The 14,230-nt window shown below is 51.5% G+C and overlaps 1 protein-coding gene across 3 annotated transcripts in view; it reads left to right on the forward strand.

The window, feature by feature from the left end:
* The window catches only part of Capn5 (calpain 5), a 59,993-nt gene that overhangs the window by 8,952 nt on the left and 36,811 nt on the right, over positions 1–14,230 (forward strand). The window contains exons 1-2 of one of the 3 annotated variants that reach the window (XM_085841511.1): positions 4,551–5,104; positions 7,384–7,578. In XM_085841511.1, coding sequence (XP_085697637.1) covers positions 7,414–7,578 — 165 coding nt within the window. In that variant the 5' untranslated portion in view covers positions 4,551–5,104; positions 7,384–7,413. Of the gene's footprint in view, positions 1–4,550; positions 5,105–7,154; positions 7,217–7,383; positions 7,579–14,230 lie in introns of those variants that run through there. The other 2 variants (XM_029479915.2, XM_021167937.2) reach the window with 2 other exon arrangements.

The following is a 14,230-nucleotide window of genomic DNA, read 5'->3' on the forward strand; positions in this document are numbered from 1 at the left end:
TCAGTCTCCTATCAGAAGTGGGCTGTACATTCTGTGGGCTGTTTTGTTCCATGGATCACTTTGTGTAGAAACTCTGTTGTTTGATGTCAGCCTTTTTGTCTACTTTTGCCTTAGTCTCCTGTGTTTTTGAGATCATATCCAAAGAAAGACAGGGTTTGGGGAGGGAAGGAGGAAGGGAGGGAGGGAGAGAGGGAGACAGAGACGGAGAGGGAGAGGACTGGAGAGATGGCTCAGTGGTTAAGAATACTGACTGCTCTTCCGGAGGTCTTGAGTTCAGTTCCCAGCAACCACAAGGTGGCTCACAACCATCTGTATGGGATCAGATGCCTTCTTCTGGTGTGTCTGAAGGGAACAATAGTGTACTCATATACATTAAATAAATAAATCTTTTAGAAAAAAGAAGAAAGAAAGAGAGGAGAGAGAGACAGAGAGAGACAGAGAGAGAGAGAGAGAGAGAGAGAGAGAGAGAGAGAGAGACAGAGACAGAGACAGAGACAGAGACAGAGACAGAGACAGAGAGAAAGAAGGTAACTGCCCAGACCAGCGTCATGCAGTTCCGGGCTTTCCTGTGGTAGTTTACACTGTACAGTTTCTGGCCTTTAATGCATATGAGCTAGATTTTGCATATGTGAAATTAGGGTGTAACTGTACTCCGCTGCATGTGTGTTTCCCTGTCCCCACCCCCTTGATGGGAGTCTAGTTCCTTTTCCCACTGATGGGTGGGTGACGTTGAGACCTTTGCTGAGAATCAGTGAACTTTAAACATGTATCTGATCATCTGAACCCTTTGTTCCTGGTCTCATGCCCCAGTGCCATGCTGTTTCGATGATCATAGTTCTGCTGTGTGCGTGTGTGTGTGTGTGTGTGTGTGTGTGTGTGTGCGTGTGTGCATGTGTGAATGTGTGTGTTGGCTAGTTTATGTCAACCTGACACAAGCTAGAGTCATCTGAAAAGAGGGAGCCTTAATTGACAAAATGCCTCCATAAGATCAGGCTGCAAGGCATTTCTTCCTGACTGATGTGGGAGGGCCCAGCCCATGGTGGGTGGTGCCATCCCTGAGCTGGTGGTCCTGTGTTGTCTAAGAAAGCAGGATGTGCAAGCCATGGAGAGCAAGCCAGTAAGCAGCATCCTCCATGGCCTCTGCATCAGCTCCTGCTCTGTTTGAGTTCCAGCCCTGACTTCCTTCAGTGATGGGCTGTGATGTAGAATTGTAAGCCAAATAAATCCTTTCCTCCCCAACTTGCTTTTGGTCGTGGTGTTTTGTCACAACAATAGTAACTAAGATACACACATACACACACACACACACACACACACACACACACACACAGAGGCAGGATCTCATGTAGCCAAGGCTGACCCTAAACTCCTAATCCTGCTGCCTCAGTTTCCTTCATGCTGGAATTAGAGGAATGCACCTCATACCCAGCTTGATGCCTGGACTGGGGAATATGTCTGTCTGTCTGTCTGTCTGTCTGTCTGCCTATTTATTGAGACACAGTCTTATGTAGCACAGGTGTGCCTCAGATTTGCTGTATAGGCAAGGATGATTTTTTAACTCCTGAGCTCTTGCCTGTATCCCGAGAGCTGGTATTGGAGGCATGGACCACCACATTTGGTTTGTGTGCCCTGGGTGTTAGTCATGTTAGGCAAGCATTCCGCTAACTAAGCTACATCTCTGGTCCCTGAAGTTTCTTTTTGTTTTTTTTTGTTTGTTTGTTTTTGTTTTTAGCCAACAAGTAATGTGATGTCTCTAGCTTTGTCCTCTTTGCTCAAAATTGCTTAAGCTATTCAAGGGTCTTCTGTGGGTCCCTATGGGGTTTAGGGTTCCGTTTTCTCTCTGTGAGGAAGTCTTTGGAATTGTGCTGAATGGGATCGCGGGTAGTGTTGCCTCAAGATGATTTCTTCCAGCATCTTCCCCTTCCAGCCTAAGCGCAGCATATGTAGCATTTATTCGTGTCTTTTTTTCTCCGTTACAGTTTTACTGTGAAGGTTTCACTTCCCTGTTTACATTTATTCTGAAGCATTTTGCTTTGTTTTCTTTCTGTAGCATCGGTGAAAAGATTAGCTTTTTCTTTCATTTTTGGGTAGTTTGTTGTTTGCCTAGAAGCACATCTGGGTTTTGTGTGTTACCCTCCTCTTTATTAATGAATTCTGAGCACTACTTCCCTGATTTGATGCCGAGCGTTCTCAAATGTTTTCCTTATATTTGACAAGAGGATTGTATGGTTTTCATCTGTCTTTGGAGACAGCATTTGACTGGATAGCTTAAGCTGGCCTCCAACTCTTAATCTATCCTCCTGCCTCAGCTTCTCAAGGGCGGGGATCACAGTGGGAGCCGTCACACTCAGCTCCACGGTTACTACTGAATCAATCTTCTTTCCAGCCCCTGGGTCACAATGAGCGTCCTTTTCAGGTGCTGGGAACTTCTGTTCCTAGTCCTTTGCTAAAGCTTTTCTTTCTTTCTTTCTTTCTTTCTTTCTTTCTTTCTTTCTTTCTTTCTTCCTTTCTTTCTTTTTTTTTGTGACATATAAACCCACATAGTAATTGACTGTGTTGTTGAAATGACAGATTTTGTGTCTGTGTTCCTCAGAAACCTCTGACCTATAACTTACTTGCTTTTTTCTTTTTATGTATTGGGTGGGTATGTGCACCTGAATGCAATGTTTGAGGAGGCCAGAAGAACTCATTAGATCCCCTGGAGCTGAAATTATAGGTGGTTGTGAGCCCCCATGTGGGTGCTGGGAACAGAAGTCAGGTCCCCCAAGAGAGCAGAAGGTGCCCTTCACCTCTGAGCCTCCTCTCTAGCTTGCCTGTAGCTTTCCTTCCTGGCTTTGGTATCAGAGCAGTTTGCCCTGCTTTTCAGTGTGATCTAATGAAATCATGTGGCAGTGCCCCTGTTGTTGGATGCCAGGCCTGTGAGCTCCATCTGTGGGGTTGCATATGACCGTGGGTTTGTTTTCTATTACTTGAAGGTAACAACAAAACCTCTCACCCAGCCCTTTTTTTTTTTTTTATTGTAGTCCTTGAATAGTTTCTGATGTCAACATACCAGATTCTATTGTGCTAGTTCAGGATTTGATATCTGGGATTCTCGAACGTGGGCAGTGGAGAAGGATCAGGAGTTCATGGCTTTAAAAAAAAAATCTTTAAAAAGATATCTGTGCTGAACATTCTTGTGTCTCTCTGAATCTATGGGAGATAGTTGATATGATCTCACAGAGAGACTATATAATAGACTACCTAAACAATACAACATGTGTTGCTCATATGCAGAAGGGACTCAGGCAGCTTTGCAGAGTGACTGCAGATGGCCACCCCTGCCAGGTGTCAGAGCTCCACTTGAAGTGTCATTGTTTTGTTTGTTAGCATGGAATCCAGGTCTTCACACACGCTAACCCAGGTTAGCCCATCACTGAGCCAGTGATGGAACCCAGCCTGCACGCTGGACATGTGTGAGCTATCGTGCCACGGTGCTTGTCGCTCTAACCCTCCTAGTAGGATGTGATGGTGACTTGCCATGGTCTTGTATGTTCTTGCTGATCTGTGAAGCCCAGCACTTTGCCTTCTATTTGCTGGATGTTTGGAATCACTCTTTCTTTTACATTCAGCTGTTTTCGTTGTTGTTGCTTACTTAAAATTTGTTGTTATTTTATTTTATGTGTATGGGTGTTTTGTCTGCGTGTATGTCTGTGTACCAAACATGTGTCTAGTGCTGTGGAGGTTGGAAGAAAGAATTGGGTCACCTGGAATTGGAGTTACAGATAGTTGCGAGTTACCACGTGGGTGTCGGGAACTAAACCCGGGTCCTCTGCAAGAGCACCAAGTGCTCTTAACGGCTGGGCCAGTTCTCCAGCTGTGCTATGCTGGCTGCAGGCAACCCCAGGGGTGGAGTTGCACTGCTGTTTTCTTGTTCTGTGTGTGGTGTGAGGTAGGGTCAAGATCGCTCTTCTTCCGCGTGGAGAGCAAGTGACCCATCATTCATTAAGACAATGGTTCTTCCCTCAGTGCACCAAGCCGTGGTGTCTTTATGCCTGTGGACCGTGTGGATGCTGTTCTGCTCCATTCCACTGATCTGTTTGTCTGCCCTGGCAGTGCCTCAGTGACCAGAACTTTAGGAGGCACTGCCTGACTGGGGTGTGGCCTCTCGCTGGGCCTGGGCCGTTCTCAGCGCTTTGTCTGCCCCTGCTATTGGACTCAGGCTCAGCCTGCCCTCTGGTTCTTTGCCTTGCCTCCACTATTTCTTCATGTAGAGGCTTCTCTTTCTGACAAAGACTCTGTAGGCTGTGTGGCCTGCACAGGCCTCCAGCTAGTCCAGCCCTGGGGCCCTGTAACCCGGGCTCAGTCACAGTGCCTGAAGGGCAGGGCCATAGCCAGCTCAGGCTGGACAGTGGGGTGTGGGCCCCAGCTGGCACACAGCCATCAGGAAGGCCAGGAGGCAAACGGATGCCTGGCCCAGTGGGCAGAGGTGGGTGGCTCCAGATGGCTTGAATGCGGACTGAAAGCAACTTCCTTTAGAGCCCCACCCCCTCCTCTCTCTCGGTTTAATTTTATGTGTATGAGTGGTTTTTGGTTTGTTTTGGTTTTGTTTTCTTTCCCCTGCATGTATGCTTGGGCACCATGTGCAAGCCTCATGCCTGTGGAGGCCAGAAGAGAGCTTTGAATGCCCCGTTAGACCTATGGACAGCCATGTGGGTGCTGGGATCTGAATCTGATTACTGAATCCCAGCGCCTCACTGTTGAATGTGGGGGTGCAGAGACACTTGCTGTAGGCCCTGTCCTCAGAGAGTGGGCTGGGAAAACGGACAAGGAGTATCCAAATGAGCATAATGAAACTGGCGCTGGTTTCCTGGGGCTCCAGATGGCCAAGGCAAGACTGAAGGGGAGGCTTGTGCAAATGCCCTGAGCTCACAGCTTGAGGGACCTACAGGAATGTAGGTCACCTGTAGGTCACCAGGGTAAAGGATTCGAGGGTGTCTGTCTGCAGGGAAATCGAAGCAGGTGGACAGCAGACAGTTGGGGACCGGGCGGCGGCAGCCTGTCTTTAACATCTTGTCTCTGCATCTCCACTGCATCAACGGGGCCTTGTCTAGCTCTAACCCAGGTAAGGACAGAAGTGGTCATACCTGGAGCATGGGCCTTGGGAGAGAAGCAGCTGTGTGAGTCTGGGTTTTCTGCCTTCAGAAAGAGGGGGGGGGGGAGAGAGAGAGAGAGAGAGAGAGAGAGAGAGAGAGAGAGAGAGAGAGAGAGAGAGTGAGTGAGTAGGGGGCTGAGGAGGTAAAGGCCAGGTCCTGGATCCCAGAAGAACTCCAGAAGGAGGCTAGGGATGGCCTGCCTGTCAAGGATGGTGTGTGTATGTGTGTGTGTGTGTGTGTGTGTGTGTGTGTATGTGTGTGACAGGTATGCCCGGGCCTCTGTTGGTGGCCTACTTCTGTTTCTCCATGCCCTCCTTGCCTGCCCACCTCTGCTTCCTTTCACCCAGTAGCTCCTGGTTGCCCCATCTCTTCTTCCTGGGAGAGCGGAGCCTCCTGGTGTTGTTGACTCTGTGGTCTGGAGAGCAGCCAGAAGCCTCATTTGTTATCTTGGCTGTGTGATCTCAGCTGACTTGTTCCCCCTCTCTGGGCTCTCTGGGCTCTGAAATACTGGAATCACAGTGGCTGATTTCTGGCTCTCTGATTTAATCCTTGAGGCTTAAATTGCTTCCTGAGCCCAGGCTCCTAACGCCTGCAGGGCTAATGAACCTGTTTGGTGCTTGAGGGACCAGAGGCTTTCCAGCCCCCACTTTCTCTTTTCCTAAGGCTCCAAGGCTGAGGGAGGCCTAAGGCCAAGGAGACCGACCTCCTTGGGCAGAGGAGAGACCAGGGAACGTAATGGTTGGCTTGAGTCACAGAGCAATCCTGAATGGTTACAGTGGCTGCAGATGCATTAGGAGACATCTCCCGCCTGCCCTCAGCCGGTGGGACAATGACCCTTCTTGCTGTTTTTCTGAGTCCGCATGAACTAATGTCACCTCTTCCTTCTCTTCCCTGGAGAATGCCCTGTCTTCCTTCCCTTTGGGCTGCAGCTCAGTTGAGGGTTGTGAGACATTCATTGACTAGTGAGTCACCTCAACCTGAGGCCTGGGTTCCCGTCCTCTGCTTCCACCATGAGCACATGGATAAGGTGCCTCACCTCACAGAGCCTCAGCCCTCATTCTAAAATGGCGACAGCATGCCCACCTGGTGTTGCTCTCAACAGTGGACATGAACCTCTTACTCAATGGCTTGCACACTGTGGGTGCCACAGAGCTGGAATCTGTGTGGAATGAGAGGAGACTTGACCCCTCTGCTCTCCTTCCTCCACCCTCTGCCTCTGGCTAATCATTATGGCATGGTTCTCCCATCGAAGCAACCTTGCTTGTTCTCACCTTGGAGATGAAGCAAAGGGGTTCAAAGAGGCCGAGCAGCTTTTCCACCTAGTAGATGAGTAGTTGGGTCAGAATTAGTGTCTACATCAGTCCTACTATTAAACTTTACCCAGAAAGCATTCTAAGAATTCTGACTTAGTTTCCCTCATGGGCAGCCTGAACCCCAATAAAGCAACAAGTGTTGTCCCCGGTGAGCCCCAGGATGAGTAGATTTGGAGAGGTTGAAGATGGAGTGTGAAAGACCAGACCCCTATCAACACTCCTGATGGGTGGCTGTATCCCTAGCCCCATCCCTGTCCCCTTCCCCCCACCTGGTGCCATGTGTGTCCCTTGAACTTAGTCAGTGTACAAAGTACAGGGCGTAGGGTGGTCTCCTGACCCCGTGAGGAGTGACTAGAGCTAGGAGCCTGCTCCCTCCCTACGTGTCTAGGTGCACAGAGTAGGCAGACTGCTGAAGTGGGGACTGGGTGACAGCTGGGAGCAACCTGTGACAGGGTCCTCCCCGCCCCCCACTGCTGGACAGGAATGAAACCGGAAGACACCTCTGAGTTGTCCACAGCCAAGTCCTGTGGGTGTGACTCTGGCCACAAGCTCCTGAGGGTGGCCATATGTATGACTCAGTCCCAGAGTCTTAGGAAGGCCTGGCTAAATAAGACAGGGAGAGTGAGGTGGGAGTGGCCCGGACCAGCCCTGGTTGTCAGGCACTGGTGGCCTGAGGGCCTGGTATATTGCCTTTCAGACACTAGAAAGGAGAGAACCTCAGTCGCTGAGACGGGTGCTTCACTCCGTGTCCTCTTTGCCCTATAGCAGGTATTAGCTGTGTGACCTTGGGCAGGCCTCCGCCCCTCTCTGTGCCACCTTCCCCCCCTCCTGTATTATTGGAAGGCTGCTGGGAGAGGAGTACATCTGGTGGTCAGAGCTCAACAGGGACTTATGGTGCCTGTGGCTGATGGTCTTCTTGTTTGCCTCTCTTCTAGGTGCCTCCCCTTCTTGGGGACGTGGTCACCATGTTCTCCTGTGCGAAGGCCTATGAGGACCAGAACTACTCAGCGCTGAAGCGGGCCTGCCTGCGCAAGAAGGTGCTGTTCGAGGACCCCCTCTTCCCTGCCACCGACGATTCCCTCTACTATAAAGGCACCCCAGGGCCCACAGTCAGGTGGAAGCGGCCTAAGGTTAGTGTCTGGTCCTTCTGCCCGAGAAGAATGGGCCCCGATCCCACAGGCAGCCATCTGTCTGCCTGGACAGACCTCTAAGGCATGGAACCCTCATGGACTGTGGGCACTGCAGACCTCCTCCGCTTTCCTTCCTGCGGTCATTTGAGATGTGTGTGCCGTGCTATGAGTGAGCCTTGTGTGCAAGTTTACTTTGCTGATTTTAAAGCGTCATACTTCCTGTACGAGTGGAAGCATGTACTCTCTGGACGGGACAGCAGAGGACCAATGTCCAGCCTGTACCCTCAGTGTAGGTGGCCTTTCCAACTCCCAGCCTGCTCTAGAGCCCAAGAACTGCGCGCTAAGCAGACATAGTTGTCTGACACGGCTTGGTTCTCAGTCCTGTGTGTGAGATGGGCAGAGGAGGTCTGCAGTGTGGGGTTCCTGGAGCCCGAGCGAGTGTCAGGGCCCTAGAGGACACTGTCCCCGACCCATTCCAGACATCACTCCTATGCTGGTGATGGGGGCAGGGGGAAGCCACTGACAGGGGCCCTGCCCTATTCTCAGAGAAGGCACCTCTGGCTGCAGGGTGAGGCCAGTGGGGACAGTGTAGCCACATAGAGGCTTGGGTATCAGGCTCCCTCTGTCAGTGACAAAGCAGGTGGGACCTGGGGCACACGAGGGAAGCACACCCCACTTCTAAACATGGCTTGTTAGTTCTGAGGGCTTGCGAGCCATGCAAACTTCTGCTTTCAGCCGCAAACAGCGGTCGGATTTGTACTGCCCAGTCTCTCTGGCCCTTGGACATTTGGAGAAAAATGAAATTCTACCTTCTTTCCAACAGCAGACCCTGGGCATTACCTGTCAGGGAAGGAAACTGAGGCTGAGAGAAGGGACCACACATCCAGGAGTCCGGCTCCTAGCCCCTCCCTGACTCCAGGGAGAGGGCCCTGGCTTCTTTGGCCTCAGATCTTGGGGCTTTGAGAGCTTCTGACCCTGGCTTCCTTCTCTGACCTAGTAACAGGACCTTGGCTCTACTCTCCCATGCCCTACTGCGGTCTGCTTCATCAAGGTGTGGGGAACGAGCCGGCTCTAAAGGGCCTTTGTGAGATCCTGGTTCCCAGGAGGGAGGGTGGACACCTGAGCCTCCTCCTGCTGCCCACCCCCACCCCACCCCGCCAGCACACACTGACCTTGCCCTGACCTCTTCCTAAGACTGTGGGCTGCAGTGTGGAATGGGCTTCATGAAGCCCCAGGCTGAGTAGGGAAGGCTGGCGACTTGTCGAGCCCCTGAGGTGTGACCCAGTGGAGTAGTGGAGTCACTGCCCTCTCAAGAGCCCTATCCCCTGAGCTCAGAAACCTTCCCTTCTCCTTCATCCTCCCTCTTTGGCTTCTTTCCAGCTGCCTTTCTAGCTGCAGCTGAAGAGGAAGGGCAAGCTGCCCACCTTGGCTAGGTCACAGCAACATGTGGTTGGCATAGATGGAGACATCAGAGTGGGGTCCTCAGGACAGTAGTCAGGCTTCAGTCATGGTCAGGAGGCAGGCTAGACCTGAGCCCACTGGGCTGAGAAGATCCCATGGGAGTGATGTGATGGAAGACTTAAGTGTGTGTGTGTGTATGGGGGGGAGGGCAGGGTCTACAGGGGAGGAAGTAGGGCAGCCTGGGTCAGGAGTAGGTTATCCAGCCCCTGACCATTGGATGCCCAGCCAGCTTCCTGTCCTCTGGCCAACGGTAATATAGGCCCAAGGCAGCTGTGCTTCTGATGAGTCCTATTTCCTGGGTTCTTGGGCCTGACAGTTTATAAGCAGAACAAAAAGCCATTTTCTTTACAGCTCATTCTGGTTCCACTTTGCAGAAACCTCTCTTGGTCATTATGACGACCTCTCTGTTCTTAGAGATTCTTCTTAAATGACATCTGAGCCCCCAAGCTACTCACTGTCCCTCTCTCTTATCCTCCCTGCCTGCAGCTTCCTAGGCCCAGGCACTGAGCCTTCCTGTTCCCAGTTTCTCAGTCCCTCTAGCCTTCCTGCCTCCCTGCCTCACCCTTCTCCTTGCTCCCAAACCCCTCAGCTTCTTAGCACCCAGAGTTTCCTGCCTCAGAGTGCCAGCCTTCCTCTCTCTCACCTTCCCCGGCTGTCAGTCAGCCTCCCTTCCTCATTGGCTTCTTTTCTCCCCAGATGTTATGAAGAGCCTGCTTTGTAAGTCACTCAGGTTTGGCTCCAGCCTGAGGAGGCTTTCTTGAAGTGACATGTAGTCCTGAACAAAGTGTCTCCTTCTCTGGGCCACAGTTGCTCATCTTTAAGTCGGGGAGAATAGTTTTTGTAGAGAACGGTTTCCGGAAGTCGAGGCACTGGAAGAGTCGGACACCCGGAAGCAGCAACAAGCTACCGCAACAAGCTACTGGCATCTTTCTTGCCAGCCCCATGATGGGGAGCCGGCCAGAGCTGGCCTGGTATCCTGTCGTTCACTCTGTAGGGGGCGTCAGGTCTCACTCTCTTTTTGTATCCATCTTACTTCCTTCTTTCCTGTACAGGGAATATCTGCCGCCTCCCTCACTGCTGGTTAGAGGAGGCAATGTGGGTGGGGACCTCTGGGGAGCTAGGGATGTGGGCAGAAGCCACTTGTGGTTCTCAGGCTAGGGCTACCGCTGTCTAGCCCCCCTCTACCCCTGGGCTTTCTGTCTTCCCTATGTCTGGACATCAGCTTGGGCTTTCTGGATAGAATGCATCAGGGTAGGTGGGAACCCTATGAGCATTTGTCAGTTGTGCAACTCCTAGCTTTCCTTGAGGAAGCCTGGTGCCCCACTAGGCAGCCATCTAAGGAATTTATGCTCATTTGGGAAAAGCTGCTACTCTCGAGTGCTGGCCATTTGTCCTGCTGAAGGAAGGCTTCTGCTCTGCCTAAAACTGACACTCTTGGGTGGTCCCGGTCTGCTTAGAGCACCAGGGAAGGTCCTGACATTAGAGGGGACAGAGGAGACAAGGAATGGATTCCTGAAGAAGGAGATGAGGGAGGGAGGCGGGGCAATTGCAGAGCAGACACCAGTCTCTTGATTTTTCTGTTATGTCCCAGGCAAAGTTCCTGCAGTGGCCTTTCCCTCTGCGGTCGTAGGTTCAGGAATGGGCAGAGGGAAAGAAGGTGGTGTGCCCCACAGGTGCAGCTGTGTGCACAGCAGCACAGCTCTTATGCCCCTTACCTTCCTGGTTGTGTTCCTGGCTCTGTACCAGTTGAAAACCTGAATTTCTTGTTGAGCCAGGAGGGGCGTGGCTCAGGCCCGGTCAGATCAGGGCCAGCTGGTCTAACCAGCTGAGGTGACTGCAGGTTCAGAAGAAGCCTGTGACCTGGAGATGTGTTGGTCAGAGGAGCAGCGGCACCCCAGCCGTGTGTATAGGGGTGTGCATATGTGTGTAGGGTGTGTGTATGTGTGTGTGTAGGATGTGTGTATAACTGTGTGTGTGTATGAGTGTGTGGCAGGGAGGGCAGTTTTCCTTCTGGCTGTAGCTAGAGCCTGATTTCATCTTCAGGGCATTTGAGGGTCCTTGTCCCAAGCTCCTGCCCACTGCCTTCCCCACTTCAGCTCTGAAGATGCCACCTTCCTGACAGCCTCTCTGGTCTCATGGGTCTCATGCTGTCACAACTCCATTCTCCTGGAGGCTCAGGCCTTGCCTGCTCTTTCCAGCAGCCTGACTGTAGTGGGGCCTGTCCCTAGCTCACTGTGGTCAGCCAATTATTCAGGAAAAGGCAAACTCTGGTCCTGAGAATTCTTGGCTTAGAGCGGTGGACAGGGCTTAGACATCTTGCCCTCCTTGGTCCTGTGGACACGCAAGGAAGGGTGAGTTCATCAATCCTAGGACCTAGCACACCTAGACAGAGGCCGTAGAGCAGATCGCCACATTTGAATCTTGGTTCATCGTGCTCTGTGGCCCTGCACAAGTGGCCTTGCTCCTCTGTCCCTTGTTGTCCTTGTCTGTGACAGAGCTGCCAGTAGAACCCTGTCCTCGGGCAGGGTCCTCCTGCCCTGGCAGGGATCAGTTCTTAGAGCTGTTTTTGTGACATTTTCTCAGAGGTAACTCAAGGTAGCGGACAAATCCCAGGTGCCATCAAACTGGGGATATGTCCTAGGTCAGAGCTGACCACCCTGTGAGGCTTCAGATGCAGGCAGAGTGCTCAGTGTGGCATAGAAGCTGGATTCTGGCATCCCATCTCTCCCAGACTTCTTTCCAAGGCTGGGGTGGGCATGGCAGAAGGGTGTTCTGGGACCCAGAGCCAGGCTGGTACAGCTGTGTAGTGGCAGGGAGAGCCCAGGCTGGGAGCCCTGCCAACCTCCTCTGCCCTGTCTGCTCATTCAGTTGTGCCTGACCTTGGGCATCTCTGCCTCATCTGGAGCAGGGGTCCTGTCAGTCACAGGACACTGATTGGGAGGTCCTGAGGTAGACAAGTGCCTTGATGTCATCTCCCTCTGCAGCCCTAGAGACAGCAGGTGCCCTAGCTGTGAAGCCCCTCCCCCATCCTTCCTTCTTTTGTGGGAGGGGGGAGGGGGGTAATGAGGTGCTGCAGATGCTGAGACACCACTCTCTCAGGCTGAGAAGCCAGGCGGGCGGGCGCAGTTGGCTGGAAGATAAGATTAGGAGGAAGCAGGGCTGCTGGAGCTCAGCTTCCAGCCTGAGCTTCCTGAGAGTGGCCATGGGGACAAGAAGCAAACTTCCTGACTGGGTTTCTTCTGATCAAAGATAGCAGGACACAGACCAGTGCCTTGGAGGATCCACCATGCAGCTTGCCCTGGCTCCCCTACGGCCCCAGCTAGAAGTCCTCTCAGCTACTGTCCTTGGGGAATTACTCATCCTGGCCCTGTCATTCTGGTTTTTTGTTTTCTGGGCAGATGTGTCCCAAACACCATATCGAGATTACAGCATCCCACTTTTTTCCCCTGCAGAGTATCGCACCTCCTTCTGTGGAGGCCACAGATAGCCCTGTAGGACCAGCATTTAAGGACTTGGTACAGAGAGGATGAGCAATGGCCTGTTTTTGCATCTTCAGCAAGGGCATGCAGGCAGGAATTGAGTTCTGCCTTCTAGGATCTCCTGCCCTCTGCTGGCTGCCTGCGTGTGACAGCAGAGCCCAGAAACAAACCTAGTGACTCCCAAACAGGCTTCTAGCTCCCATTGTGTGCTGGAGACATTGGGGTGTGGCTTTTCCTGGGGGCTGAGAGAGAGGGGGCACCGACAGATCAAGGAAAGGGCCCTGCCTTAGGCCACCCTGGGGGAACCAGTGAGTTTATGGGCTGCTCACAGGACCACTCCGGCCTTTGCCACTAGGAAGTAAACTGCTTTGTAGTGATGGAGTGCCGCAGACCCTCTGGGCCCCGGTGTCTGCGTGGAACGGGTCTCTAGAGTAGGTGGGCAAAGCTTAGGATTAAATTGACAAACAGACACACACAGGAGAGGTTGTGTAGAATCTGAATGTAATCTGTGGTCAAGCATTAGACTATTTTATATTACAGCGAATTATCAGGAGCTACAAATCTCAATAAGACAAGGTACACTGAAATTAACCAGATACAAAAGAATGACTGGGAACGGAATTTGCAGGAACTAGATAAATGTTTACAACAGAGATTAGCATCCCTGCCTAGGATCAGCCCTGTGCCAGGCAAGAGTTTCACACTTTAGTGTTAATAGTGAAAGACCCACAACGTGAGGACTCCCTCACGTTCTGACTCAGGAGAGGCGACACCCCAAAATCACCCACAAGAAACGATCTTGCTGCAACTGCAAGAGGATTTTTATTCGAGAGCCTTCTCGGGCCCATGGTCATACACCACGCAGGGGTAGAGGACCATGGCGCCCTGAGTAGCTGAGTAAGGGGGTATTTAAAGGAAGAAACCACAATTCATGGAGGTGGGGAGAGTGTTGTTGGAAAATACCAAAAATACCAGTTAAGCGTTACAAGGAAGTATAAAGTCACAAGTGTCAGGTTATCTCTCAAGACAGTTTCTAAGAGCCCCTAACAATCTAAGAGCCCCTAAAGATAGCACATTTGCATTGCAGGTTCCAGTAATGGTCAGGGTGCCATTCTTTGAATTGAACCCAGGAAGCGGGTAGGTGGAGGAATGTCGCTATCTGTTTTATGACCAGTACCTGGAGCACTAAGCCACAAAGGCTACACTCCCAAGCCTGGGCCCAAAAGCCTCGAATTTTGTTTTTACTTTGCTATACTTTTTTAATACTTCTTCATTCCCCACTTCTTCTAGTTAATAGTTCTAATCTTAGAACTAGACACTATCTTCTCCCTGACATAGTTGATCCTTTAGGGCATAGTACTGTTGTCTCAAAACTAAAAGCCACACTGCATTAATTCTTGTTTTAATAAAGGTGACTTGCCTATTTAACACACATGGACCCATAATTAAAAGCAGATGCAAAATCAAAAGGGGTCTCATAAAGGTAGAAAGTAGGGTGGTCAAGAGTACAAGATAAGGGCCTTTCCACCCGAGTCTCAAGGTTTTCTGCGTGGAGACGTCTAGCAGGTCTTCTGGAGCAGGCCTTCTGGAGCTGCTTTTTCACTCGCTGTCTCACTCACTGGAGCACCTTGAGCCTAGAGAACAAAGGCTGGGAAACAGCATGTCAGCACTATGTACAGAGGCTATTTTTACCAGTGGAGGGGGCCCCCTGT

The sequence above is a fragment of the Mus caroli genome, unplaced genomic scaffold (assembly GCF_978045245.1).
Source record: "Mus caroli unplaced genomic scaffold, Mus_caroli_1 scaffold_8, whole genome shotgun sequence".
Classification (NCBI taxonomy): Eukaryota; Metazoa; Chordata; class Mammalia; order Rodentia; family Muridae; genus Mus; species Mus caroli.